This window comes from Petromyzon marinus, unplaced genomic scaffold (genome assembly GCF_048934315.1).
Source record: "Petromyzon marinus isolate PM22_M1 ecotype Great Lakes invasive population unplaced genomic scaffold, UKy_Petmar_22M1.pri1.0 PM_G_Scaffold_11, whole genome shotgun sequence".
Taxonomy (NCBI): domain Eukaryota; kingdom Metazoa; phylum Chordata; class Hyperoartia; order Petromyzontiformes; family Petromyzontidae; genus Petromyzon; species Petromyzon marinus.
This window is the reverse complement of record NW_027422662.1, coordinates 4,773,622-4,799,948: the sequence shown is the minus strand read 5'-3', so window position 1 is coordinate 4,799,948 and position 26,327 is coordinate 4,773,622. Positions and strand designations below refer to the sequence as shown.

At 47.8% G+C, this 26,327-nt stretch overlaps 2 protein-coding genes across 2 annotated transcripts in view; one reads left to right on the top strand and one right to left on the bottom strand.

Annotated features, from left to right (window-relative positions):
• The window catches only part of LOC142908977 (TPR and ankyrin repeat-containing protein 1-like), a 37,698-nt gene extending 29,244 nt beyond the window's left edge, over window positions 1–8,454 (bottom strand). Inside the window, exons 1-6 of the mRNA XM_076059663.1 lie at window positions 8,145–8,454; window positions 6,349–6,497; window positions 3,721–3,835; window positions 2,450–2,606; window positions 1,522–1,646; window positions 947–1,048 (exon numbers count right to left, since the gene is read on the bottom strand). Of these exons, the coding sequence (XP_075915778.1) occupies window positions 947–1,048; window positions 1,522–1,646; window positions 2,450–2,606; window positions 3,721–3,835; window positions 6,349–6,497; window positions 8,145–8,189 (693 nt within the window). The 5' untranslated portion in view covers window positions 8,190–8,454. The remainder of the gene's footprint in view (window positions 1–946; window positions 1,049–1,521; window positions 1,647–2,449; window positions 2,607–3,720; window positions 3,836–6,348; window positions 6,498–8,144) is intronic.
• A 704-nt stretch (window positions 8,455–9,158) lies between these two features.
• Window positions 9,159–26,327, top strand: part of LOC116958729 (3'-5' RNA helicase YTHDC2-like) — a 35,617-nt gene continuing 18,448 nt past the window's right edge. The window contains exons 1-9 of the mRNA XM_076059662.1: window positions 9,159–9,241; window positions 14,264–14,413; window positions 15,131–15,333; window positions 15,543–15,709; window positions 17,673–17,778; window positions 18,744–18,900; window positions 19,422–19,529; window positions 24,908–25,053; window positions 25,404–25,539. Of these exons, the coding sequence (XP_075915777.1) occupies window positions 14,278–14,413; window positions 15,131–15,333; window positions 15,543–15,709; window positions 17,673–17,778; window positions 18,744–18,900; window positions 19,422–19,529; window positions 24,908–25,053; window positions 25,404–25,539 (1,159 nt within the window). The 5' untranslated portion in view covers window positions 9,159–9,241; window positions 14,264–14,277. The remainder of the gene's footprint in view (window positions 9,242–14,263; window positions 14,414–15,130; window positions 15,334–15,542; window positions 15,710–17,672; window positions 17,779–18,743; window positions 18,901–19,421; window positions 19,530–24,907; window positions 25,054–25,403; window positions 25,540–26,327) is intronic.

The following is a 26,327-nucleotide window of genomic DNA, read 5'->3' as shown; positions in this document are numbered from 1 at the left end:
GGTAATGACAGGGGTATCAGTTGTGAGTGTGAAGGGACTGGTGGCTACGGGAGGTAATGGCAGGGGTATCAGTTGTGAGTGTGAAGGGACTGGTGGCTACAGGAGGTAACGACAGTGGTATCAGTTGTGAGTGTGAAGGGACTGGTGGCTACGGGAGGTAATGGCAGGGGTATCAGTTGTGAGTGTGAAGGGACTGGTGGCTACAGGAGGTAACGACAGTGGTATCAGTTGTGAGTATGAAGGGACTGGTGGCTACAGGAGATAATGACAGGGGTATCAGTTATGAGTGTGAAGGGACTGGTGGCTACGGGAGGTAATGACAGGGGTATCAGTTGTGAGTGTGAAGGGACTGGTGGCTACGGGAGGTAACGACAGTGGTATCAGTTGTGAGTGTGAAGAGACTGGTGGCTACAGGAGATAATGACAGGGGTATCAGTTATGAGTGTGAAGGGACTGGTGGCTACGGGAGGTAACGACAGGGGTATCAGTTGTGAGTGTGAAGGGACTGGTGGCTACGGGAGGTAACGACAGGGGGAGTCAGCTGTGAGTGTGAAGGGACTGGTGGCTACGGGAGGTAATGACAGGGGTATCCGTTGTGAGTGTGAAGGGACTGGTGGCTACGGGAGGTAACGACAGGGGTATCAGTTGTGAGTGTGAAGGGACTGGTGGCTACAGGAGGTAACGACAGTGGTATAAGTTGTGAGTGTGAAAGGACTGGTGGCTACAGGAGATAATGACAGGGGTATCAGTTATGAGTGTGAAGGGACTGGTGGCTACAGGAGATAATGACAGGGGTATCAGTTATGAGTGTGAAGGGACTGGTGGCTATGGGAGGTAATGACAGGGGTATCAGTTGTGAGTGTGAAGGGACTGGTGGCTACGGGAGGTAATGACAGGGGTATGACCAGAAACATTCTACGGCCACATCGCAAACTCATCGACCCACCTGAAAGAGGGAGTAGAGACTCACTAATGACGCCGGCTCCACTCCCACCACAGAATTTAGGGGTCGGAGGTCATCGGGCGTACACGCCACTATGTACATCTCCTGTTATTTGCACACCGGACACAAATAAAAACCAACATCACCCACACACGTTCCACGACAAGAGGGCTATCCCCCCCCCCCCCCCCCCAAGCATTAACGTCGGCCAGGTTAAAACCAGCACGAGTCGTTGGAAAACACCGCCGTTAATTCGAACAGGGCACGATCACTACGGGAACTGCGCGTGCATCGAACGGATCGCGCAACATTAAAACGCCGCTCGTTGAGCGTTCGCGCGCGTCTAAGACGGCGCGAACGCTGCGCGTGCCAATTCACACGCGCCAAACTGACGGCAGAACGGAGCGCCGTAAAACCCCCGTCGTTGTGCCGTACGATGCTCCAGGGTGCCCGCAAACGTCGCCTTGCTCTCAGCAGACGCGTGACACGATCCCACGAGGCCGAGCGGGAGATGCCGCCGCGCCCGTAGGGGCATCAGACACGACTGGCGTGCGCGACTCGCGGTCGGCCGCACGTGCCTTCCAGAGGCCCTGCTCTGCCATCTCGCGCAGCAGCTGTTGCCACACTTTCTCCGTGTGCAGCAGCGGTTCTTCTTGAAGCATGCGCAGAACCCCTACGAACAGGCTCTTGTTGTCGGTCTTGCCTGCGGCCAACACAGACAGAAAGGCCACCAAGTCAAGCGTGGGAGCATACGTAAAAGACAAAAACGTAGCAATGTCACACCGTAGGGTGTAAAAACGAAGGGAACATTTACGTGAAAAAAACTTACCATTTGTGTGTGCGCGTGTGTGCGCGTGTGTAAACGTGCGTCAGCTGCTGGTGAGAAAAGTGGCGTTCGTGTGCGTGTTGATCATACGTCCATGTGTGTGTCAGCTTCGAGTGAGGAATGCGGTGTTCGTGTGTGTGCGTTCCCAATGTGTACAAAATAACAACGCGCACCGTCCACTTACAGCACCTTGAGATGAAATCACATTTAGATGCACGCTACACAGATCCACATTATCTAGGAGGTGACCTCTGTGTCTAAAACCACACGTGCCTAAGAGATCAAATCACATTTAGATGCACGCTACACAGATCCACATTATCTAGGAGGTGACCTCTGTGTCTAAAACCACACGTGCCTAAGAGATCAAATCACATTTAGATGCACGCTACACAGATCCACATTATTTAGGAGGTGACCTCTGTATCTAAAACCACACGTGCCTAAGAGATGAAATCACATTTAGATGCACGCTACACAGATCCACATTATCTAGAAGGTGACCTCTGTATATAAAACCACACGTGCCTAAGAGATCAAATCACATTTAGATGCACGCTACACAGATCCACATCATCTAGGAGGTGACCTCTGTATCTAAAACCACACGTGCCTGTGTTGCGGTAAGTGTGCCCACAAACCGTATGACATTGCGCCTAATGATCCCAAGGCATACTAACGGTTCATGGCCTTGAACATTTCCATGAGGAATTCAACGGTGAGGTTGACAGTGTGGCCAGAGGAGACAAGCAGGACAGCCAGGCCATGTTGCAGCGCAGCGACCGCTTCCTTTGCCTCGCCCAGCCCAGCGAGCGCCGTGCCCAGCTGATAGTAACCCTGCACACAAAGACAAAGATCCCCCCTTGGAGCCTCAACAGACTTTTGGGGAAAGTGCTGTTTTGCAAACCACCTATGAAGACCAGCGTGGCACACGAGGGGGTGGGTGGCCAGCACCATGCTGGGCTGCCCGTGTCTCCCTAAGTTGCGATTATTTACACAATGCACCAGGTACTCATTTGAGGTCGAATCGAACTCGGCGGAAGCCTAGGAACGGTTCGGATAATGGTCACTGGTGTTGGCAATGAGTGTGGGATTGTTTCCTGAAAAAAACTTTCTATGAAATTGCAGTTCATGTGGGTAGGCAAAGAATTTACCTTGTTTTTTACTTTAAATTTTACTGTGCAACACAGTATAGTAATTAATAAATACATACACTATATAGTTTATACAGTACGGTACTGTAAATTGCTCTGTTATGCTAAATTATCACCATTTCTTGAGACTCCTGGGTAGGGCTAGGCCATTTTTCGACTTACGATGGGGGGGTCGTCGTAACGCATCTCCGTCGTGAGTCGGGGACTACCCTGTACACCGGGGCAAGGGCCCAGGACAAGTGTGGATATCTCTCACAACAGTTTTAACTGTGGGTGGACATTGAACACAGGTGGTGGGGTCGTTAAGAGCAACGCGCTAAACCGCTGAGACGCTTACTCCACACGTAACACGATCGCCTTCGCCGGGGCTGTGCCAGCCTTAGAGAAGGTGCTTGGTCGGAGCACGTGCACCAACAGCATATGCAGGTTATCTAGGAAATATTTGATACGTGTCTAGATTTGTGTCTGTCTCTGTGTGTCCCTCCCATCTCTCTCTCTCTGTGTGTGTGTGTGTGGCTGTGTTTCCCTCAACTCCCCGTCTGCGTGACATCCCACATTGCTGTTGAGCGGGCCTATCTCTCCCTGGGGGCTGTAAAACAAATTCCGTTGGGGGGGGCCACATGATGGCACAACTTCCAAATGCATTTGAAAAGCAGTTGGCAATGCCAAAAGGATTATACCAAATATGAATTAACGTAGCATCTGACCAGCGTACATATTTACACAGACGACAATTCGCGTTGTTGACTATGATGATGACTCGTGCAAAGGTGTGGCTTGCCGCCTGCAATGAATACCTTGCACCATTGCCGGTCAGCGTCGATGGACTTGCACGACATGGTCACAGCATCTTCGAATCTCCCCAACTTGACGTAAGTCATGGCCATGTTGCAGAAGAGCAGGGAAACAACTCTGCCAGGAGTCACACGTCAGCTGTCGCTTAATGCCACGACTCGGGGTTTGTTTCACTGAAATCCACTCGCAGCGATTAATGAATGAATGTCATGATTTACAGCAAAGGTCTCTAGTTTTTTTTTTAAAGGGCATTTACTGCCAATGCAACAGTTCATCCCACGAAAGCACAAACACCTCCTGGCATAGGCCTGGCCTACAAGGGGAAGCATTATCACCCGTTATTACATCTCGGACCCAGCTGATGCCTGTCTCTATGTGTAGTGGTTGGTGGCACTGTGCCATGAACTCAGTTACCCGGGTTCGATTCCCAGTCACGGCCACCACCAGTGACGATTATCTGAACCGGTCCTGGGCCTCTCCTAGGTCGACTCAGCCTCAAATGAGTACCTGGTGTGGTGTGTAGTAAACATCGCCACTGGGGAGACAAAGGCGGTCGGGCGTGGTGCTGGCCACCCACCCCCTCTTGTGCGGTGCCGGCTTCGTAGGTGCTCGCTAACAGCACTTGCCACTACAGTCTGTTAAGGCTACACGGGGGATCTTTGCCTTTGTATTTTGTCTTGCTGTCTCTCCTGTATCTCTGTATTCCTTTGTCTACCCTCGGTGCCTGTCTCTATTGGTAGTTCTCTTCACTTTAAGTTAATTTCACGAGTTATTTACTGTGGGTACTTTATTTAATGCAATTACATTGATTGTTTTTGGTCTCAGCCAAGAATGATTGGTACAAGTCTAGGCCTAGCCTAATGCATGGTAAATAAACAGTCAAAAGTGACTACTTTCTGTTAAAACAATTACTATTAAAATGTTTCGTGGTATTCCTTTGTCTACCCTCGGTGCCTGTCTCTATTGGTAGTTCTCTTCACTTTAAGTTAATTTCACGAGTTATTTACTGTGGGTACTTTATTTAATGCAATTACATTGATTGTTTTTGGTCTCAGCCAAGAATGATTGGTACAAGTCTAGGCCTAGCCTAATGCATGGTAAATAAACAGTCAAAAGTGACTACTTTCTGTTAAAACAATTACTATTAAAATGTTTCGTGGTATTCATAAACAAGACGGAAGCTTGTGTTGCCTCCGAAACGTCGCGATTTCATTTTTAGTCGTTTTCATTATTTTATTTTTTTACCTAACGTGGGACTTTACCGCAAAAAAACAAAGAGCACGAATCCTTGCAGTCACGGAAAGCTTCAAATCAAATTCTAGATTTGAAGCTTTCGTGACTGCAAGGATTCATAACTCTTTTGGTTTCATTCGGTAAAGTCGCGTAGATAAAATGAAATAAGACAAAACAATTAAATCACGGACGTTTCGGAGGCAACACGAGCTTCCGTCTTCGGGTGTAAAAGTCAACGCAGAATATCTGTGTCGGGAGCACAGTTCAGAGACGACCTGGATTATATATACACAGGTTAAGGGAGGGGCTGGGATAAGTTACCCCTTTGATAGCGATCAAAGGAGCACTTGCCCTGAAACGTGAAGCAGGCGTCTTCTTTGGTTCTATCGGTAAAGTCACATAGAATGAGAATAAAATAATAAATTGATAAAATAAAATAACACAATAAAATTCTCACGACGTTTCGGCCACAACACAAGCGGCCTTCATCAGGTGAAGGGACGAGACTGTCTGGTAGGACAGCGCTGGAGTGAAAGAGCCACGTTCAGATCACGACTTTTAAGCTGTGTGAGAGGAAACAAAGCGCCCTCAACTTTAGCACCACGGATAGCTACGGGCCCCGTTCAGACGGACGAGTTCATCCATGGTCGGAACAGAGGAGGGGAGAGAGAGACAGCTTAGAGTCGCGGCATCTCTTCAGAAAGGTGAGAGACTCGATTAGTTGAGCCTTCTTATCCCAGGCGGTTGAGGGAAGGGGGGGGGGGGAGGAGTCAGCAAATCAAAGTTCAAATAAAATCCCGACTCGGGATGGTTGCGCAACAAGCGCCGAGTCTCCATCGCACAACGCACAGCAGCTGCTACCTCGCGACCGCGTTCCTTGACCCTGTAACAATCTCACGTTGTGACCTCCAGCCGATCAGCGCCACCACATTGATTATTCTTCTTTGGTTCTTTCGGTAAAGTCACCACCGTCACCACGTAGAATGAGAATGAAATAATAAATTGATAAAATAAAATAACACAATAATAATATTCTAACACGACGTTTCGGCCACAACACAAGCGGCCTTCATCAGGCGAAGGGGACGAGACTGTCTGGTAGGACAGCGCTGTAGTGAGAATATTATTATTGTGTTATTTTATTTTATCAATTTATTATTTTATTCTCATTCTACGTGGTGGTGGTGGTGGTGGTGACTTTACCGAAAGAACCAAAGAAGATGAATCCTTGCAGTCACGAAAGCTTCAAATCGAAATTTAACCACGTTGATTATTATTATTGTCAACGCCGGGGCAATCCCGTGACGACGTACGCGTGTGACCAAGCTGAGATGTCACAAATTCCATTTGGAACCTGCCCGTTAGATGTCACGATATGCGTCTGCATTTGACGATACCTGCCGACAGAGGCGGAGTGGCAGAGTTGCAGGGACAGAGCCTCCTCGTAGATTTTGAGGGCTTCAAGGTAGTAGCCCATGTGAAATAAATCCTTCCCCATCCGATTCATTACGATGGAGAGCGCATCCACTTCTTCTACAAATTCAGCCTGCACACATCACCCAACACAACATCAACACATCACCTGCACACATCACCCAACACTACATCAACACATCACCTGCACACAACATCAGCACATCACCGACAAACATCACCTGCACACAACATCAGCACATCACCTGCACACATCACCCAACACAACATCAACACATCACCTACACACATCACCTGCACACATCAGTACATCACCTGCACACATCACCTGCACACATCAGTACATCACCTGCACACAACATCAACACATCACCTGCACACAACATCAGCACATCACCTACACACATCACCCAACACAACATCAACACATCACCTACACACATCACCTGCACACAACATCAGTACATCACCTGCACACATCACCCAACACTACATCAGTACATCACCTACACACATCACCTGCACACAACATCAACACATCACCTGCACACAACATCAGCACATCACCTACACACATCACCCAACACAACATCAACACATCACCTACACACATCACCTGCACACAACATCAGTACATCACCTGCACACATCACCCAACACTACATCAGTACATCACCTACACACATCACCTGCACACAACATCAACACATCACCTACACACATCACCTGCACACAACATCAGTACATCACCTGCACACATCACCCAACACTACATCAGTACATCACCTACACACATCACCTGCACACAACATCAGCACATCACCTACACACATCACCTGCACACAACATCAACACATCACCTACACACATCATCCGCACACATCAGTACATCACCTACACACATCACCCAACACTACATCAGTACATCACCTGCACACATCACCTGCACACAACATCAGCACATCACCTGCACACATCACCTGCACACAACATCAGCACATCACCTGCACACATCACCTGCACACAACATCAGCACATCACCTGCACACATCACCTGCACACAACATCAGTACATCACCTACACACATCATCCGCACACATCAGTACATCACCTGCACACATCACCTGCACACAACATCAGCACATCACCTGCACACATCACCTGCACACATCAGTACATCACCTACACACATCACCAAACACTACATCACCTGCACACATCACCTGCACACATCACCCAACACAACATCACCTGAACACATCACCTACACACATCACCCAACACAACATCAGCACATCACCTGCACACAACAACATCAGCACATCACCTACACACATCAGCACATCACCTGCAGAAACAACATCAACACATCACCTGCACACATCACCTGCACACAACAACACCAGCACACTACATCACCTACACACATCACCTACACACATCACCTACACACATCACCTACACAATTCACCTGCACACTACATCACCTGCACACTACATCACCTGCACACAACATCACCTGCACACTACATCACCTACACACTACATCACCTACACACTACATCACCTACACACTACATCACCTACACACAACATCACCTACACACAACATCACCTACACTACATCACCTGCACACAACATCACCTACACACTACATCACCTACACAACAACATCACCCACACACCACACCACCGTGTGAACCACGTGGTGCACCACCACCACCCCCTCTCCTCTCTCCCCGTGTGCGCCCTCCTACCTGGCTCATCGTTGCCTGCTGACGGGTTCCGCCGATGCCAGCCATTGGCGAGGTTACACGCGAAAAACTATTCCCTCGCGTGGCGGTGCCGGCGGGCTGATAGGAGGGGGAGGTCCGACGTTTCGCGCCGCCGGGCCCGGGGTGACGCGACCCCCACGCTCGTTTGCGACCACGTGCGAGGCCTTAGCAGGGCGCGTTTAGAAAACGTAGCGCGGATAAGGCGACCACGTGACAGCGAGGCTAGAATTCCGTAGAACTGATAAGTGCTGCCCCTCCCCCGTAGACTCCTGTTAATACGCACTGTACTTTAACACGCGCAAGAGTACTGTACCTGCCCCCCTGTTACAGTCGTCCACAAACCCCCCCCAGCTTATAACCAATTTGGTTTCGCCCTCCCCCCCAGCTTGTAACCAATTTGGTTTCGCCCACCCCCCCAGCTTGAAACCAATTTGGTTTCGCCCACCCCCTTAGATAGTAACCAATTTGGTTTCGCCCACCCCCTTAGCTAGTAACCAATTTGGTTTCGCCCACCCCCTCAGCTTGTAACCAATTTGGTTTCGCCCACCCCCCTCAGCTTGTAACCAATTTGGTTTCGCCCTCCCCCCCAGCTTTTAACCAATTTGGTTTCGCCCACCCCCTCAGCTAGTAACCAATTTGGTTTCGCCCACCCCCTCAGCTTGTAACCAATTTGGTTCCGCCCACCCCCTCAGCTAGTAACCAATTTGGTTTCGCCCACCCCCTCAGCTTGTAACCAATTTGGTTCCGCCCACCCCCCTCAGCTTGTAACCAATTTGGTTCCGCCCACCCCCCTCAACTTGTAACCAATTTGGTTTCGCCCACCCCCTCAGCTAGTAACCAATTTGGTTTCGCCCACCCCCTCAGCTTGTAACCAATTTGGTTCCGCCCACCCCCCTCAACTTGTAACCAATTTGGTTTCGCCCACCCCCCCCAGCTTGTAACCAATTTGGTTTCGTCCTCCCCCCCTCAGCTTGACACCAATTTGGTTTCGCCCGTCAGCGTCACGATTTTGGTTCCACTTCACTTTGTAAGATCTCGGCTGGCCTTGGGAGTTTGCAGCTGAGGGAGTTTGCGACTGAGTGAGTTTTTTTTTAAACTTCCATCTTAATCCACCCGCACTTTTAAACATTTAAAACAAACAAAATACAAAATGTACCGACCGAGATTAATCGATTAACCCCTCGTTTTAAAAAGCGATCGAAACTAAAAAAAAGCCGGCTTCGGGGCCTGCAAGTCTGGGGGCCTTTAGCCGATTTCTTCCCTTCAATCGATCGAATGATCGATCGATCGAACTCGTGGTGGTGGTGGTGGTGTTTAACGTCGTTCGCGTGGACATCGTGAAACAACACGCCACGTGAACACAAAGACAAAGATCCCCCGTGTAGCCTTAGCAGGCTGTAGGGGGCAAGTGGTGTTAGTGACCCCCTTCACATTCTAAAGATAAACACGTGTACACACAGTGTACACACAGTGTACACACACAGTGTACACACACGTGTGTACACACACTCAGTGTACACACACTCAGTGTACACACACACACACGTGTATACACACACGTGTACACACACAGTGTACACACACACAGTGTACACACACACACGTGTACACACACACAGTGTACACACACACAGTGTACACACACACACAGTGTACACACACACACACACGTGTACACACACACGTGTACACACACACACAGTGTACACACAGTGTACACACACACACGTGTACACACACACACGTGTACACACACACAGTGTACACACACACAGTGTACACACACACACGTGTACACACAGTGTACACACACACAGTGTACACACACACACATGTAGCAAGAACAACAACAATAACAACAACACTTATTTGCCCTCTGCTCGTCTCGTTGTGATCGTGCATGTGTCCGATTTGCTTGTGTTCACCGCCTTTGTATTCCTCAACTGTGTTGCTTAATTTTATTTTACGGGAAGCATATTAAGATATATTCTTAGTTCTTTCGGTAAAGTCACGTTGAAGGGAAGCAATAAAATATATCTAAAACAATAAAAATAATATGAATTACTGCAGTCACGAAAGCTTTAAATCTAAATTTAAGCATATTAAGAGTTTACATTTTAACGTAAAGTAACAAGAAAATGTTGACACTCGTGAGAACTTTCAACGAGAAATGTGTCTCTGGGGAAGGATTCCAGAGGCACGCGTTGACCAACGAAGGCGGACAAGTGGGGAGGAGAGATAATCTTTTTGACTTTGTGAAGATATTAACATCACGTTTGTTATCATGTTGCAAGTGTGTTAACCGTTCATTTATTTGGGTTGATAGTATTTCATTAAAAAGCATACTTAATTTTTTTTTGCTGTGAATCACATTTTAAATATATGTATACACAATGTTGGGCACGTTATTGTTAGAATGTTTAATAATTGCACCACACAGTGGAATTAAAACCTTTAATTTGTCAGTACGTAAAAAAATATTTGTTACAAGTTTAAACGGAATGCATTTAAGAAAAACACACGAATGTAGTTTGCTTGGAAATAATTAATGAATATTGATATATTTTTTATTTAAAGCTTTCGTGACTGCAGGGATTCATATTGTTGGTAATTCGGTAAAGTCACCTGCACGTAGAAGGGAAACAATAAAATAATAAAAATATAAAACAATAAAATTATTGTAAAACAATAAAGTTATTATTCTTGGTTCTTTCGGTAAAGTCACCACCACGTAGAAGGGAAACAATAAAATAATAAAAATATAAAACAATAAAATTATTGTAAAACAATAAAATTATTATTCTTGGTTCTTTCAGTAAAGTCACCACCACGTAGAAGGGAAACAATAAAATAATAAAAATAATAAAACAATAAAATTATTGTAAAACAAAATTATTATTCTTGGTTCTTTCGGTAAAGTCACCACCACGTAGAAGGGAAACAATAAAATAATAAAAAATATAAAACAATAAAATTATTGTAAAACAATACAATTATTTTTCTTGGTTCTTTTTGTAAAGTCACCTGCACATAGAAGGGAACCAATAAAATAATACAAAATATAAAACAATAAAATTATTGTAAAACAATAAAATTATTATTCTTGGTTCTTTTTGTAAAGTCACCTGCACGTAGAAGGGAACCAATAAAATAATACAAAATATAAAACAATAAAATTCTCACGACGTTTCGACCGCAACACAAGCAATCATCATCAGATGATTTTATTGTTATTGTGTTATATTTTTATTATTTCATTGTTTCCCTTCTAACGTGGTGGTGACTTTACCAAAAGAACCAAGAATATGAATCCCTGCAGTCACGGAAGCTTTAAATCAAAATTCGTTCTTTTTTTTCTATTAAAAGCGACAGCCCCGTAATGTGTTAACATTTTTGTTGAAGCCCTCTATTGTATATTGTGTGCCGTTGTATTGATATGGGCAAGGATAACTTAGGCGACTATCTCTGCGAGTCTCGGTGAAATCCCCTAACCCCCTTCATCTCGTGAAACGTCGTGGGAATTGTATCGCGTGATTTTATTATTTTATTCTCATTCTCTCACGTGGTGGTGGTGACTTTACCGAGAGAAGCAAAGAAGACGAATCCTGTATCATTATCACTTAGGGGCCGCCCATAAATGACGTCACGCACCTATGGAGGGCGTCAGACGTTTGTGACGATGTGTGACGTAGGGGGGGAGGAGGGGTTGAGAAATGTGACGTCACATCAAAATGCGCAACTTTAAATATCTATATTCTTAGCTCTTTCGGTAAAGTCACGTTGAAGGGAAACAATAAAATAATAAAAATATATAAAACAATAAAAATTCTCACGACGTTTCGACCATAACACAAACGGTCGTCATCAGGCGTTATGGTCGAAACGTCGTGAGAATTTTTATTGTTTTATATATATTGTTATTTTATTGTTTCCCTTCAACGTGACTTTACCGAAAGAGCTAAGAATATGAATTACTGCAGTCACGAAAGCTTTAAATCAAAATTTTAATATCTACTTAATTAAATAGAATTGTTATAACGGCACTAATTTTGAATAATTTTCATTATTAACTATTTGATGTTTTAAATTTACTAAGGTCACCTTTTATTTATTCCATGAAGGAGCATTTCGCTTCTCCGTGGGAGAATGGTGATGCATACATTTAGTAAAAAACATTTTGAATGATTGTTATTAAAAATTTTGATTTTAATGATTCTACCAGGGCTTTTCATTCTGTGGAATGAATATGTAATTGATATTATTGTACTCTCCATTTTGCTTCGTTCTACTGCAAAGTTTCAAGTATTTTTTTAATAGAATTACTTTTAATATTTTATAATTCTACAAATGTTTTCTCCTACAACATCAGAGTGCAGCGCCACATTAAATACGCACTACAATGACAATAGTGTAAAGCGATTTGAAGCGTGTTTCATTTTAAAAATGGAAATATGGTTTGGGGGGTGTGGGGGGCAGAACTTTGTGACGTCATATTTCAGGGGCGTCTACTTTGTGACGCTGTGTGACGAGGGGGGCAGGGGGGGGGGTCAAAAATCGGCCAAACTCGTGTGACGTCATTTATGGACGGCCCCTTATGGGAACATTGCTTTTGACATACACGATTTTGAGATAGGCGTGCTTTTCGCGTATGCCAAGGAGTGCCTGTGGGGAGCGGTTAGTGTAGCGGTTAGTGCGCCGAGCTACAAACCTGGCGACCCGGGTTCGATTCCCACTCACGGCCAACACCAGTGACGATTGTCTGAACTGCTCCCGGGCCTCCCCTAGGTCGACTCAGCCTCAAATGAGTACCTGGTGCGATGCGGAAACATTGCCACGAAGGAGACAAAGGGTGGCCGGGCGTGGTGTTGGCCACCCACCCCCCTTGTTTGCTGTGCCGGCCTTCATAGGTGCTTCCCTAACAGCACTTGCCCCGACAGTCTGTTACAGGCTACACGGGGAGGGGGTCTTTGTAATGGAACAAATTCTGAATTAAACTCTAAGAGACAGGGACAGGAGCGTGTGTATGTTGAGCGTCTTTCGCACCGTACGTAGCCAAACCGTGCTGACCAGAGGCGTGGGGGAAGGGCAACGAACTTCAACGCAAAATCAGCTTCAAAGAAGTTTGTTTTCGGCATAGAGAAAGCACATTGATTAGAGAACGTACGAAAAGGTAAGAGACACATTGTCAAGAGAGAGGCGAGCGGGATTGTGCGGGGCGTTGGCGTTCTAAGGCACGGCCAAGGGCAGTGTCAGAGAATGTAAGTGTGTGGGCACGTCTAGTAGAACCTCTTTTGCACTGCACGTAGCCACCCGTGCTAATCGGGACAGCGGCCCAGCCAAGAGGAGAAAACGTGCCTGAGACCATCCCACTGCCGAGTTGGGAGCGATGAAAATCGGCTCATTCATTGGTTACGTTTTTTTGAAGCCAGCTGGCCAGGCGTTAGGGCAAAACGGAGCCCAACCTTTCACCCAGGCAACTGGCGAGCACGGACTAAGCTTGTGATTCGCATGCACTAACCTACGTACCCGCTCACCTACCCACCCAACCTATACAAGACAAAGATCCCCCGTGTAGTCTTAACAGGCTGTTGGAGGAGGTGCCGTTAGCGAGCACCTATGAGGGCCGGCACGGGTGGGTGGCCGGCACCACGCCTGATCGCCTTCGTCTCCCGAGTGGCGATGTTTACATACTGCATTCGGTAATCATTTGAGGCTGAGTCGACCTAGGAGAGGCATATGATCGGTTCAGATAATTGTCACTGGTGTTGGCCGTCAGCGGGAATCGGGTTCGTAGCGCAGCAGCGTGCTAACCGCTACAGTACCGCTCCCCATATCTACCTGTGCACCTGCCTGCCCACATGCATGTCCACCTACATGCCTACCTACCTGCCTGCCTGCCTCGTCACGCACTCGCAAACCCACTCATATACTTGCCCACCTACACGCCTACCCGTGCGCCTGCATGCACACCTATCCGTCTACCCGCTCGCCCACCCACCCACCCACACACCCACACGCCCACACACCCACCCACCCACCTAACCCGCCCGCCCACCGGTAAATTAACGCTGCCCCCCACGTTCCTCGCTGCGTTTCGGTAGCAAGGGGGGGGCCGATGCAGCGCCTCACCATGCGCAAGAAGGAGACAGCGGAGGTGGCGGGCGCCGAGATGTCATTTGCGCTGTCGCAACGGGCGTGCCACGCCGCCCGTGTGCTTCTGCAGCGCTTCCCCGACACTGGCTCTGACCCAGGTTCGTTCCCGCTTTGGAGTTGCCGGCGACGTTTTTTTTTTCCGTGGTGCTCCATTGGTGCCCTCTATCAACTAATCTATTCAGGCATTATTTTACCGGGTAAGGCTGCGCTGCGTAGCCATTTATCAGCAGCGACCTGGCCACAAAATGATTGCTCGAATGAAGTGGCTTATCACGTGGACGTTCGCAGCAGCCAAATACGCTCAACGCACGTCGATTCGAGAGAGACACCGCAAACTCCAAATATACAGCAGCAGATGTCGTGGTTGGGATCGAACCCACAACCTCCTGTATACCAGGCGAGGGAGTTAACATCTCCTAGCCACCATGATGATGATGAGGGAGAGAGACACAGACTCCAAATATACAGCAGCAGATATCGGGGTTGGGATCGAACCCACGACCTCCTGTATACCAGGCGAGGGAGTTAACATCTAGCCACCATGATGATGACGAGGGAGAGAGACACAGACTCCAAATATACAGCAGATGTCGGGGTTGGGATCGAACCCACGACATCCTGTATACCAGGCGAGGGAGTTAACATCTAGCCACCATGATGATGATGAGGGAGAGAGACACAGACTCCAAATATACAGCAGCATATGTCGGGGTTGGGATCGAACCCACGACCTCCTGTACACCAGGCGAGGGAGTCAACATCTAGCCACCGTGGCACCCGTGACGCTGATGCAATTCGACGCGTGTCACTCACAGGGGCGAGACGCGAGGCGAGCAGGCCGAGCGGACGGCTCAACGACGGGATCGCTCAGGTCCCGCCACCGCGGGGGCGATCGGAGCTGGAGGCGTTCCGCCAGACCCTCCCCGTGGCCGCGTTCCGGGAGCAGTTGCTGGGCACCATCGCCAAGTCCAACATCCTGCTGGTGCTGGGCGAGACCGGCTCCGGCAAAACCACGCAGGTGCTCGCAGCACAGTCCTAGAACTCGGCGCTCCTTCATTCAGCATGTCGGGCTCATTTCCCCAGTGACCACCACCACGACGAGCGGGGTGAACGTGGATTATTTTTTATTTTTTTACCCCCGAATTGCGATCTTGAGGACTGCCTCCGATCACCGCTTAACACTCGGCGCGCGCCGCCGCCCGTGTCGTCCCCCACCCCCCCCGGCAGATCCCTCAGTACATCCTGGACGAGGGCAGCCGCCTGGGGTCGCCGTGCCGCATGATTTGCGCGCAGCCGCGCCGAATCTCTGCCGTCGCCGCGGCCGAGAGGGTGGCGGAGGAGCGAGGGGAGGGCGTCGGCCAGACCGTCGGCTACCAGATCCGGTTGGAGAGCAAGTGCGTGTACGCGTGTTGGCGCTTCCGTTGTGCGCGCGTGCGCGTGTGTGTGTGTTCTGTTGTTTTTGTTGTTGTTGTTGTGTTTTCCCTCTGGGCCGTGTGCTATTGTAATTTTTCTCGTCGTTTCATTCCAACTGTGCTAGTCGCGCCCCCACGATTAGCGCGGTCGGCTGCGTACGGTGTGAAAGACGTTCAACGTACACACGCGCACATGCACACATACGTTTGTTATTGTGTACTTTTACCGCTGTGTCCTGTCGTGTTTCTCCCTGCCCTGCGCCGTGTCCTTTCGTTGAGTTGTGTGATTTTTAGGGTTGTGTTCGGTTTGCGTTTCTCCGTCCTGTCTGAGCTCTGCAGTGACACAACTCTACGAAAACCGAGCCGGTGCAACAATATTTACGGCACATTTATTTTTGGTTAGGCAACGAAGAAATTATCTTGACAAAAACAGCTGTCGTGAAATCCTTCCTCTGCACGATGCAAGCCAAACAACAATTTGCCATGGGTATGGGTGGGGGTGCAGAACAATTGTCACAAGGAAATTTAGCATATCGCTTTATAGGCATTGTATACGATTGCTGAATTTGTGTTGATGGAATTGTTCTTCAACTCAACTGTCGGTGGTGAGCTGAAACAATCTTGTTGGGCGCACAGTGAAACACTTTTACCACCATGTGGTAATTTAATTGGTTTGGCTGTGTCGGCTGGTGGGGGGAGGACTTCACACACGTTGGACCATTGAGCACGGTTGGCTACGTACGGTGGTGCGAAAGAAGTTCAACTTGCATACCTACGTTAAATTTACGAATCGTAATATTGACTGACAACCTAGATGTTAGGTTAACAGGAAAACACCATGTATGTATTTGAGATCCCTTATACCTCAGCTTATCACTCAGCTATTTCAATGCTAAATTCTATGCTAATTCCTTTGTCAAGGGGTGCCTCTGCGGATGTGTATACTTTAACTTAGCTATTTCAATGAGCCATTTCAATGCTAAATTCTATGCTAATTCCTTTGTCAAGGGGTGCCTCTGCGGATGTGTATACTTTAACTTAGCTATTTCAATGAGCCATTTCAATGCTAAATTATATGCTAATTCCTTTGTCAAGGGGTGCCTCTGCGGATGTGTATACTTTAACTTAGCTATTTCAATGAGCCATTTCAATGCTAAATTATATGCTAATTCCTTTGTCAAGGGGTACCTCTGCGGATGTGTATACTTTAACTTAGCTATTTCAATGAGCCATTTCAATGCTAAATTCTATGCTAATTCCTTTGTCAAGGGGTGCCTCTGCGGATGTGTACACTTTAACTTAGCTATTTCAATGAGCCATTTCAATGCTAAATTCTATGCTAATTCCTTTGTCAAGGGGTGCCTCTAGCGGATGTGTATACTTTAACTTAGCTATTTCAATGAGCTATTTCAATGCTAAATTCTATGCTAATTCCTTTGTCAAGGGGTACCTCTGCAGATGTGTATACTTTAACTTAGCTATTTCAATGAGCCATTTCAATGCTAAATTATATGATAATTCCTTTGTCAAGGCGCTTAGTGTTTTTCTTCTCACACAGCTTAAAGGTCGTGATCTGAGCGTGGCTTTTTTCACTCCAGCGCTGTCCTACCAGACAGTCTCGTCCCTTCACCTGATGAAGGCCGCTTGTGTTGTGGCCGAAACGTCGTGATTTTTGTTATTTTATTTTTTACCTACGTGGTGACTTTACCCAATAGAACCAAAGAGTATCCCTCATTAAAGGTCGTGATCTCAGCGTGGCTTCTCTCACTCCAGCGCTGTCCTCCAGACAGTCTCGTCCCTTCACCTGATGAAGGCCGCTTGTGTTGTGGCCGAAACGTCGTGATTTTTGTTATTTTATTTTTAACCTGCTACGTGGTGACTTTACCCAATAGAACCAAAGAGTATCCCTCATACCGTCGCGTTCCGCACGCGGCGTTGCGCGCAGGGTCTCGCCAAAGACGCTCCTCACGTTCTGCACCAACGACGTGCTGCTGAGGACCCTCATGGCCGGAGACAGCGCCACGTCTACCGTCGTGACGCACATCATCGTGGTACGTGCCGAGCTACAGTCGATCCACCACACACCGGTGCTCAAAAGTTTTCTTTTCAGTCTAATCTAGATTTGAAGTTTTCGTGACTGCAGGGGTCCACGCCCCTGGGTTCTCTCGGTAAAGTCACCGTGGTAGGTAGAAAATGAAATGAATTAAATCACGGCGTTTCGGGCGCGCGCACACGCAAGCGTCAGTCAGCAGGTGGGACAACCACAGCAAGAAAGAATTGCTGAAGTGGGCAAAAGGGCTGCTGCTGCTGTCACAAGAGGCTATCGAGGCCTGTAGATGTGGTTGTCCCACCTGCTGACGGACCCTTGTGTGTGCGCTCGCTCGAAACGTCGTGATTTTAATTTATTTTATTTTATTCGGTCTAACCCAAGATGTGGCCAGTTCCGGTTTCTGAGTTTTTGTTCGGTTTTAGTGTCTCAATCATTGGATTGACAACGGACTGTATGTACATGGTGAAGTTTAATTATTGTTATGAAGCTGGTGCTGATGCTGTTGCTACTGGTTGGTTAAAGGTGATGATGGTGGTGATGCTGGTAGTGTTGTTGCTGCTGCTAAGGGTGGTGGTTATTGATGGTTCTGCTGGTGGTGGTGATGGTTAAGGGTGGTGATGATGGTAGTGATAATTGTGGTGGTGGTGGTGATTAGGGGTGGTGATGATGATGGTGGTAGTGCTGGTGTTGGTTCTGGTGGTGGTATTGGTGGTGGTTCTTAAAGAGTGGTGCTTGCCACCCACCCCCTTGTGTACCGTGCCTGCCTTCATAGGAGCTACTCGCTTACAGCACTTGCCCCAACGAGTCTGTTAAGGCTATACGGGGGATCTTTGTCTTGTCAGTTGGTCATGATAGATTTTTGTTAACTGGTGGTGGCGAAATTGACAATGGTGATGATGGCGGTGGTGGTGGTTACATTGACGATGATGATGATGATGGCAGCGTTGGCGGTGATGTATCCACTAGGACGAGATCCATGAACGCGACCGCTTCTGCGACATCCTGCTCATCAAGCTGCGCGACATTCTGGAGCGGCAGTGCAACCTCCGCGTCGTGCTGATGAGCGCCCCCCTCAACGTCTCACTCTTTTCAGAGTACTTCGGCGGCTGCCCCGTCGTCAGACGTGAGAGACGGCTAAATCCATCCGTCGGTTGAACACGTAGCGGTAGGCTTTCGCGACCAATATTATCGATAATGTATTAGAGGTTTTTTTGGGTTTGATCGCGTCAATGTAAATGTGTTGTTAAACCCGAGGGCCAATTTGTAAGATTTTGTCACGTAAAACAAAATATCGTTACTAGCACGGCGCACCGTTGTGTTGGAGGAGTAAACCCACAACATTTACCATTGGAGTGCGACATTTGCCGGTTGTAATTACCGAACGGTAAATGTTGTGGGTTTACTCCTCCAGCACACCGGTGTGTGCCGAATTAGCAACTCGTTGGCCACGTTTTGTTTACTTGACAAACCTCGCTAACCGGCTGCTGCGTCGGGTGGTGGCGGGTTTAACGACACAACATTTATATTCACTCGATCTAACCGTGCGTCGGCGGCGGCGGCGGCGGTGGCGGCGGCGGGCCAAACGCAACGGCGATGTTGGACGTGGCGGTGTGCACGCCATGTTGCCTCTCGTCCGTGGGCCAGTGCCTGGGAGGCTTTTCGAGGTGAAGCGGTTCTTTCTGGAGGACATCCTGCCCACCACTGGTTACAAGTCTAAGGAGATGGAGAGACGCCAGAAGGAGAAAGATCAACGTACGTACAGCCGGCAAAAACCACCCCCCCCCACCACCCGCCCGCCCCCCGCATTGCTTGAGAGAGCCTCCCATTGTGTTGAGGCGGCGATCTCCAACTGTATCGGAATCAGGAGAATATTGATAGCGGTAGGAACCTCCTGGTTACACCACCAGCCCACACGGGGATTATTGTTGTTGTGTCCGTCCGTCGTGCATCCAAAAATGGGAGAGGTGGGGCTGGGTGGAGAGGGGAGGGTGGGGAGGGGCTGGGTAGGGAGGGAGGGGCTGGGTAGGGAGGGGAGGGTGGGGAGGGGCTGGGTGGGGAGGAAGGGGCTGGGTGGGGAGGGTGGGGAGGGTGGGGAGGGTGGGGCTGGGTGGGGAGGGGAGGGTGGGGCTGGGTGGGGAGGGGAGGGTGGGGAGGGGCTGGGTGGGGAGGGTGGGGCTGGGGGTGGGGGTGGGAGGGGTGGGGCCGGGGGGGCAGGGGCTGGTCACCCCGTGGTGCCCTTATAAAACTCAACGTTTAACCTACTCACGCCGGCTTGTGCCCGCCCTCACAGTCGGGCATATTTGCGGAATACACCACGGAGCCGCCGTTGACCCTGGTCGTTGACCAAGCAACCCAACGTTCCTACCGGCTCCCTCCGCAGGAGAATGTGTTTGTTCATATTGGAGGAATCCAATCAGCCAATGTCAACTGGGCTCTTCCGTCGCTCTTCTTCTTCATCATGATTGTGCAATCGCATCGCCACCGTAGCCGTGTTGTTATTATTAACACTGTGAATGTTGTCGTTATTGTTGTGTGTTGTTGTTGTTTTATAAACTGTCGTCCGTGTCGTTGTTATTATTATTAACACTGTGAATGTTGTCGTTATTGTTGTGTGTTGTTGTTGTTGTATAAACTGTCGTCCGTGTCGTTATTATTATTAACACTGTGAATGTTGTCGTTATTGTTGTGTGTTGTTGTTGTTTTATAAACTGTCGTCCGTGTCGTTATTATTATTAACACTGTGAATGTTGTCGTTATTGTTGTGTGTTGTTGTTTTATAAACTGTCGTCCGTGTTGTTATTATTATTAACACTGTGAATGTTGTCGTTATTGTTGTGTGTTGTTGTTTTATAAACTGTCGTCCGTGTTGTTATTATTATTAACACTGTGAATGTTATCGTTATTGTTGTGTGTTGTTGTTTTATAAACTGTCGTCCGTGTTGTTGTTATTATTATTAACACTGTGAATGTTGTCGTTATTGTTGTGTGTTGTTGTTGTTTTATAAACTGTCGTCCGTGTTGTTGTTATTATTATTAACACTGTGAATGTTGTCGTTATTGTTGTGTGTTGTTGTTTTATAAACTGTCGTCCGTGTTGTTATTATTATTAACACTGTGAATGTTATCGTTATTGTTGTGTGTTGTTGTTGTTTTATAAACTGTCGTCCGTGTTGTTGTTATTATTATTAACACTGTGAATGTTGTCGTTATTGTTGTGTGTTGTTGTTTTATAAACTGTCGTCCGTGTTGTTATTATTATTAACACTGTGAATGTTGTCGTTATTGTTGTGTGTTGTTGTTGTTTTATAAACTGTCGTCCGTGTTGTTGTTATTATTATTAACACTGGGAATGTTGTCGTTATTGTTGTGTGTTGTTTTATAAACTGTCGTCCGTGTTGTTGTTGTTATTATTATTAACACTGTGAATGTTATCGTTATTGTTGTGTGTTGTTGTTTTATAAACTGTCGTCCGTGTTGTTGTTATTATTAACACTGTGAATGTTGTCGTTATTGTTGTGTGTTGTTGTTTTATAAACTGTCGTCCGTGTTGTTATTATTATTAACACTGTGAATGTTGTCGTTATTGTTGTGTGTTGTTGTTGTTGTTTTATAAACTGTCGTCCGTGTTGTTATTATTATTAACACTGTGAATGTTGTCGTTATTGTTGTGTGTTGTTGTTTTATAAACTGTCGTCCGTGTTGTTGTTATTATTATTAACACTGTGAATGTTATCGTTATTGTTGTGTGTTGTTGTTTTATAAACTGTCGTCCGTGTTGTTATTATTATTATTAACACCGTGAATGTTATCGTTATTGTTGTGTGTTGTTGTTTTATAAACTGTCGTCCGTGTTGTCGTTATTATTATTAACACTGTGAATGTTGTCGTTATTGTTGTGTGTTGTTGTTTTATAAACTGTCGTCCGTGTTGTTATTATTATTATTAACACTGTGAATGTTGTCGTTATTGTTGTGTGTTGTTGTTTTATAAACTATCGTCCGTGTTGTCGTTATTATTATTAACACTGTGAATGTTGTCGTTATTGTTGTGTGTTGTTGTTTTATAAACTATCGTCCGTGTTGTCGTTATTATTATTAACACTGTGAATGTTGTCGTTATTGTTGTGTGTTGTTGTTTTATAAACTATCGTCCATGTTGTTGTTATTATTATTAACACTGTGAATGTTGTCGTTATTGTTGTGTGTTGTTGTTTTATAAACTGTCGTCCGTGTCGTTATTATTATTAACACTGTGAATGTTATCGTTATTGTTGTGTGTTGTTGTTTTATAAACTGTCGTCCGTGTCGTTATTATTATTAACACCGTGAATGTTGTCGTTATTGTTGTGTGTTGTTGTTTTATAAACTATCGTCCGTGTTGTCGTTATTATTATTAACACTGTGAATGTTGTCGTTATTGTTGTGTGTTGTTGTTTTATAAACTATCGTCCGTGTTGTTGTTATTATTATTAACACTGTGAATGTTGTCGTTATTGTTGTGTGTTGTTGTTTTATAAACTGTCGTCCGTGTCGTTATTATTATTAACACTGTGAATGTTATCGTTATTGTTGTGTGTTGTTGTTTTATAAACTGTCGTCCGTGTCGTTATTATTATTAACACCGTGAATGTTGTCGTTATTGTTGTGTGTTGTTGTTGTTGTTTTATAAACTGTCGTCCGTGTTGTCGTTATTATTATTAACACTGTGAATGTTATCGTTATTGTTGTGTGTTGTTGTTTTATAAACTGTCGTCCGTGTTGTTATTATTATTAACACCGTGAATGTTATCGTTATTGTTGTGTGTTGTTGTTTTATAAACTGTCGTCCGTGTCGTTATTATTATTATCACTGTGAATGTTATCGTTATTGTTGTGTGTTGTTGTTTTATAAACTGTCGTCCGTGTCGTTATTATTATTATTAACACCGTGAATGTTGTCGTTATTGTTGTGTGTTGTTGTTGTTTTATAAACTGTCGTCCGTGTTGTTGTTATTATTATTAACACTGTGAATGTTGTCGTTATTGTTGCGTGTTGTTGTTGTTGTTGTTTTATAAACTGTCGTCCGTGTCGTTATCGCTAATGTCTGGTGGGGCCACGTGATGGCTTGTCAATTCCCACTGAAGTGTTGTGTTAGGCCATGTAACGATCTGGCCAAATCTGTGTCGTCAAGACCCCCTCCGCCACCCCGAAGCAGCCAAACTAATTAGACCGTCACGTGCTGCAACAGGCGCTTCACGATGTGTCTGTTGTCATTGTTTCAGTTGTCCCACCGGTGAGTTGAAGGACAATTCCCGTAGCCGGATTCAGCGATTTAGATACGCGGCGTTTCGCTTGAAGCTACGTCAGGCGTTGCCGGGACGGTACCCAGGAATTCATATTCTTAGCTCTTTCGGTAAAGTCACGTTGAAGGGAAACAATAAAATAATAAAATATATATGACAATAAAAATTCCCACGACGTTACGACCGTAACACAGGAAGTCCGAATAATCGCATCACCTGACCGGGCTTCTTCATAGCTGCCATGACCTGTGAAGGTGTAGCGCCATGGATGGAACGGTACCTCGAACAATCAGGGGAGGGACTGCAGCACCAGCCCAAGAGCGGAGGGGCTGCTGGGGGCTCAGGATCCCCAGATAGTTGTCGTTGTTGTTGGCTTGCACCACATTGTGATTTTTTTGCTGGCAGCGTTTTAATAAGTTTTTTTTGTGCGCGTGGAATATTTGCTTTGTTGAATTCCAGGATGTTTGTGTTGCGCGTCGTCGCTTTGGGATGTTCCGCGTTCAAATTTAGTTTGTTGCGGTTGCACCCGACTTAAGAGCCGCATGGCTCACAGGGCTATACCCAATACATGAAAATGAAAAATGAAAAAAATTAAAAAGGGCCGGGACGCTGTGCGGGCCGGTGGTGGGACTCTGGGCCAGTGGTGGGACTCTCAGCCGGTGGTGGGACTCTAGGACTGCCGGGGCCAAGGAAGCCAGAGTCTAGACCCGCACCTTGGCTGGGTCGGGTCAGGCGTAGCCTCCCCTAGGGTCATCATAGCCGGAGGAGCCGAGAGCGTAGCCAGTGTCAAGGCACGCTAGGAGTAGGCCGTGTCCCCTAGGCTGTAGCAGTGTATCAGGAGGACTGCTGGGAGTACCGTGTTGTCATAAAGAAGTTGCCTCTCCGAAGTGTCTCCGGAACCCACTACAAAGGCGTGTACACTGCTGTGTGTGTGTGTCTCTGCCTGCGTCTCTGTTTGTGTGTGACCCTCGTGGTGGGGAGCGGCGGTGCAGCGGTCAGCGCGACGCTGCGCTACGAACCCGGCGACCCGGGTTCGATTCCCGCTCGCGGTGATTATCTGAACCGGTCCCGGGCCTCCCCTAGGTCGACTCAGCCTCAAATGAGTACCCTGGTGCGGTGTTTAGTAAACATCGCCGCTGGGGAGACAAAGGCGGTCGGGCGTGGTGCTGGCCACCCACCCCCTCGTGTACCGTTGCCGACCTTCATAGGTGCTGCTCGCTAACAGCACTTGCCCCTACAGTCTGCTAAGGCTACACGGGGGATCTGTGACCTTTGACCCTCGTAGCCAATATCAGTGGCGGTTATCCGAACCAGTCCTGCACCTGCCACAGGACCAGTCTTGCACGGTGGGCGCCACTGTGGCTAGGAGATGTTAGCTACCTCGCCTGGTATAGAGGAGGTTGTGGGTTCGATTCTGACCATAACACCTTTATATTTGGAGTTTACATTTTCTCTCTCTCTGTGCTCGTGTGGATTTTTCTCCGGGTCCTCTGGTTTTTACTCTCCGCATTTGTAATCAACGTGCATTTAGAGTGTTTAGCTGCCGCTATAAATGTCCACTTGGTGACAAGCCGCTTGCTTGAGCTGTCATTTTTATGTGGCCAGGTCACTTCTGAAAAAGCTACGTAGCTCAATGGGCCTTACCTGGTAAAAAAAAAAGTTTTTCCTTGTTATTTCGGTCGACTCAGCCTTAAAATGAGCACATGGTGCAGCATATAGACAACCACCACCTTCTCTTGCGCCGTGCCAGCCTTCACATGCGCTCGCGAACAGCACTTGCCCCAACAGTCTGTTGAGGCTTTATACCGGGGGGGTGGGGGGTGGATCTCTGTGTCTGCGTGTGCGCAGTGGAGAGCCAGCAGAACAATCTGAGCGAACGGTACGAGGAGGAGACCGGACCGAGCGTGCCAGTGCGCGGTGCCAGCGTCGCACTCCTCACGGATCAAACCAAGATTCTCAACATCGAAGGGGGGGAGAGCGCCTTCGAACAGGAGGTATGTCGTGTGGAACGCTGGGGTGGGGGCGGGAGATGTTAACTACCTCGCGTGGTATACGGGCGAGGTAGGTGCTCGCTAATGGCGCTTGCCCCGACAGTCTGTTGCAGGATATGTGACGATTATCTGAACCGCTCCTGTTCCTCGCCTAGATCGACTTAGCCCTCAAATAAGTACCTGGTACGGTGCGCCAGCATCGCCGCTCGGGAGACAAAGGCGTGGTGGTGCTGGCCACCTGCCCCCTCGTGCGCCGTGCCAGCCTTCGTATCGGTGCCACTGGCGAACAGCGCTTGCCCCCAACAGTCTGTTTCGGCTACACGACGGGGATCTTTTGTCTCTTGCGCGGACAGGCGGAGCGCGACGGCTCCAAGCTGGAGCCGTGGCTCGTCAAGGAGATGGACGCGTGCATCACCAACATGTGGCTGCACAGGGACGAGGACGCATTCACGCAGCTGCTGCACCTGCTGATCAGCGAGCGCGTCAGCGGTGCGTGCCGGGGCCAGCGTGCCAATGGAACAGGGTGGCCTGGGAAATACCCTCCCTCCCTCCCCCCCACCCCCCACCCCTTCCTCCCCTCCCAACTTCTTCCCCCGTTAAACCGGTAGCCCTTTCCTGAATCGGTTACCACCTCGGTGGCTAGGAGACGTTAACCACCTCGCCTGGTGTGCAGGAGGTCGTGGGTTTAATCCCGACCCTGACGCCTGTTGCTGCTGCTGTATATTTGGAGTTTGCGTGTCTCTCTCCCCGTGGTCACGTGGATTTTTCTCCGGGTCCTCCGGCTTTTCCCTCCACATTTGGAATCAACGTGTGTTCAGGGTACTTGGCTGCTATAAATTTCCACGTCGTGATAAGTCACTTTTACCGAGATGTCATTTGCGACCAGGTCGCTTCTGAAAAAGTGCTGTGCATATATTGTTCCGTGTTCTGAGAGTCAGGAATCGGTAAACCGTTTTTTTTTTTATCGGTGGAACGGTTTGCGACGGGTTGCGTCGATTGGCCCACGTGCGCTGTGGCCCCGGTCGAAGTTTGGCCTTGTTTCTTATTTAACAGATTAAGGTGCAGCCCCGCTATTGCTGGCTTGCTTGCTTGTGCCACTGTTCTTGAAAGAGCCTACACTGAAGAGGGCTCTAGGGGGCGGGGGTGTTGTTTGGACAGGCGGTGGTGAAGGTGAGCGGTTGGGGAGGCTGGGCAGGGGCGGGGGGGGCTGTGATTTAATAAACTTGCTTCATCGTTTAAAATGCCGAATTGGAAGGCCAGTACTGCCAACCATTACA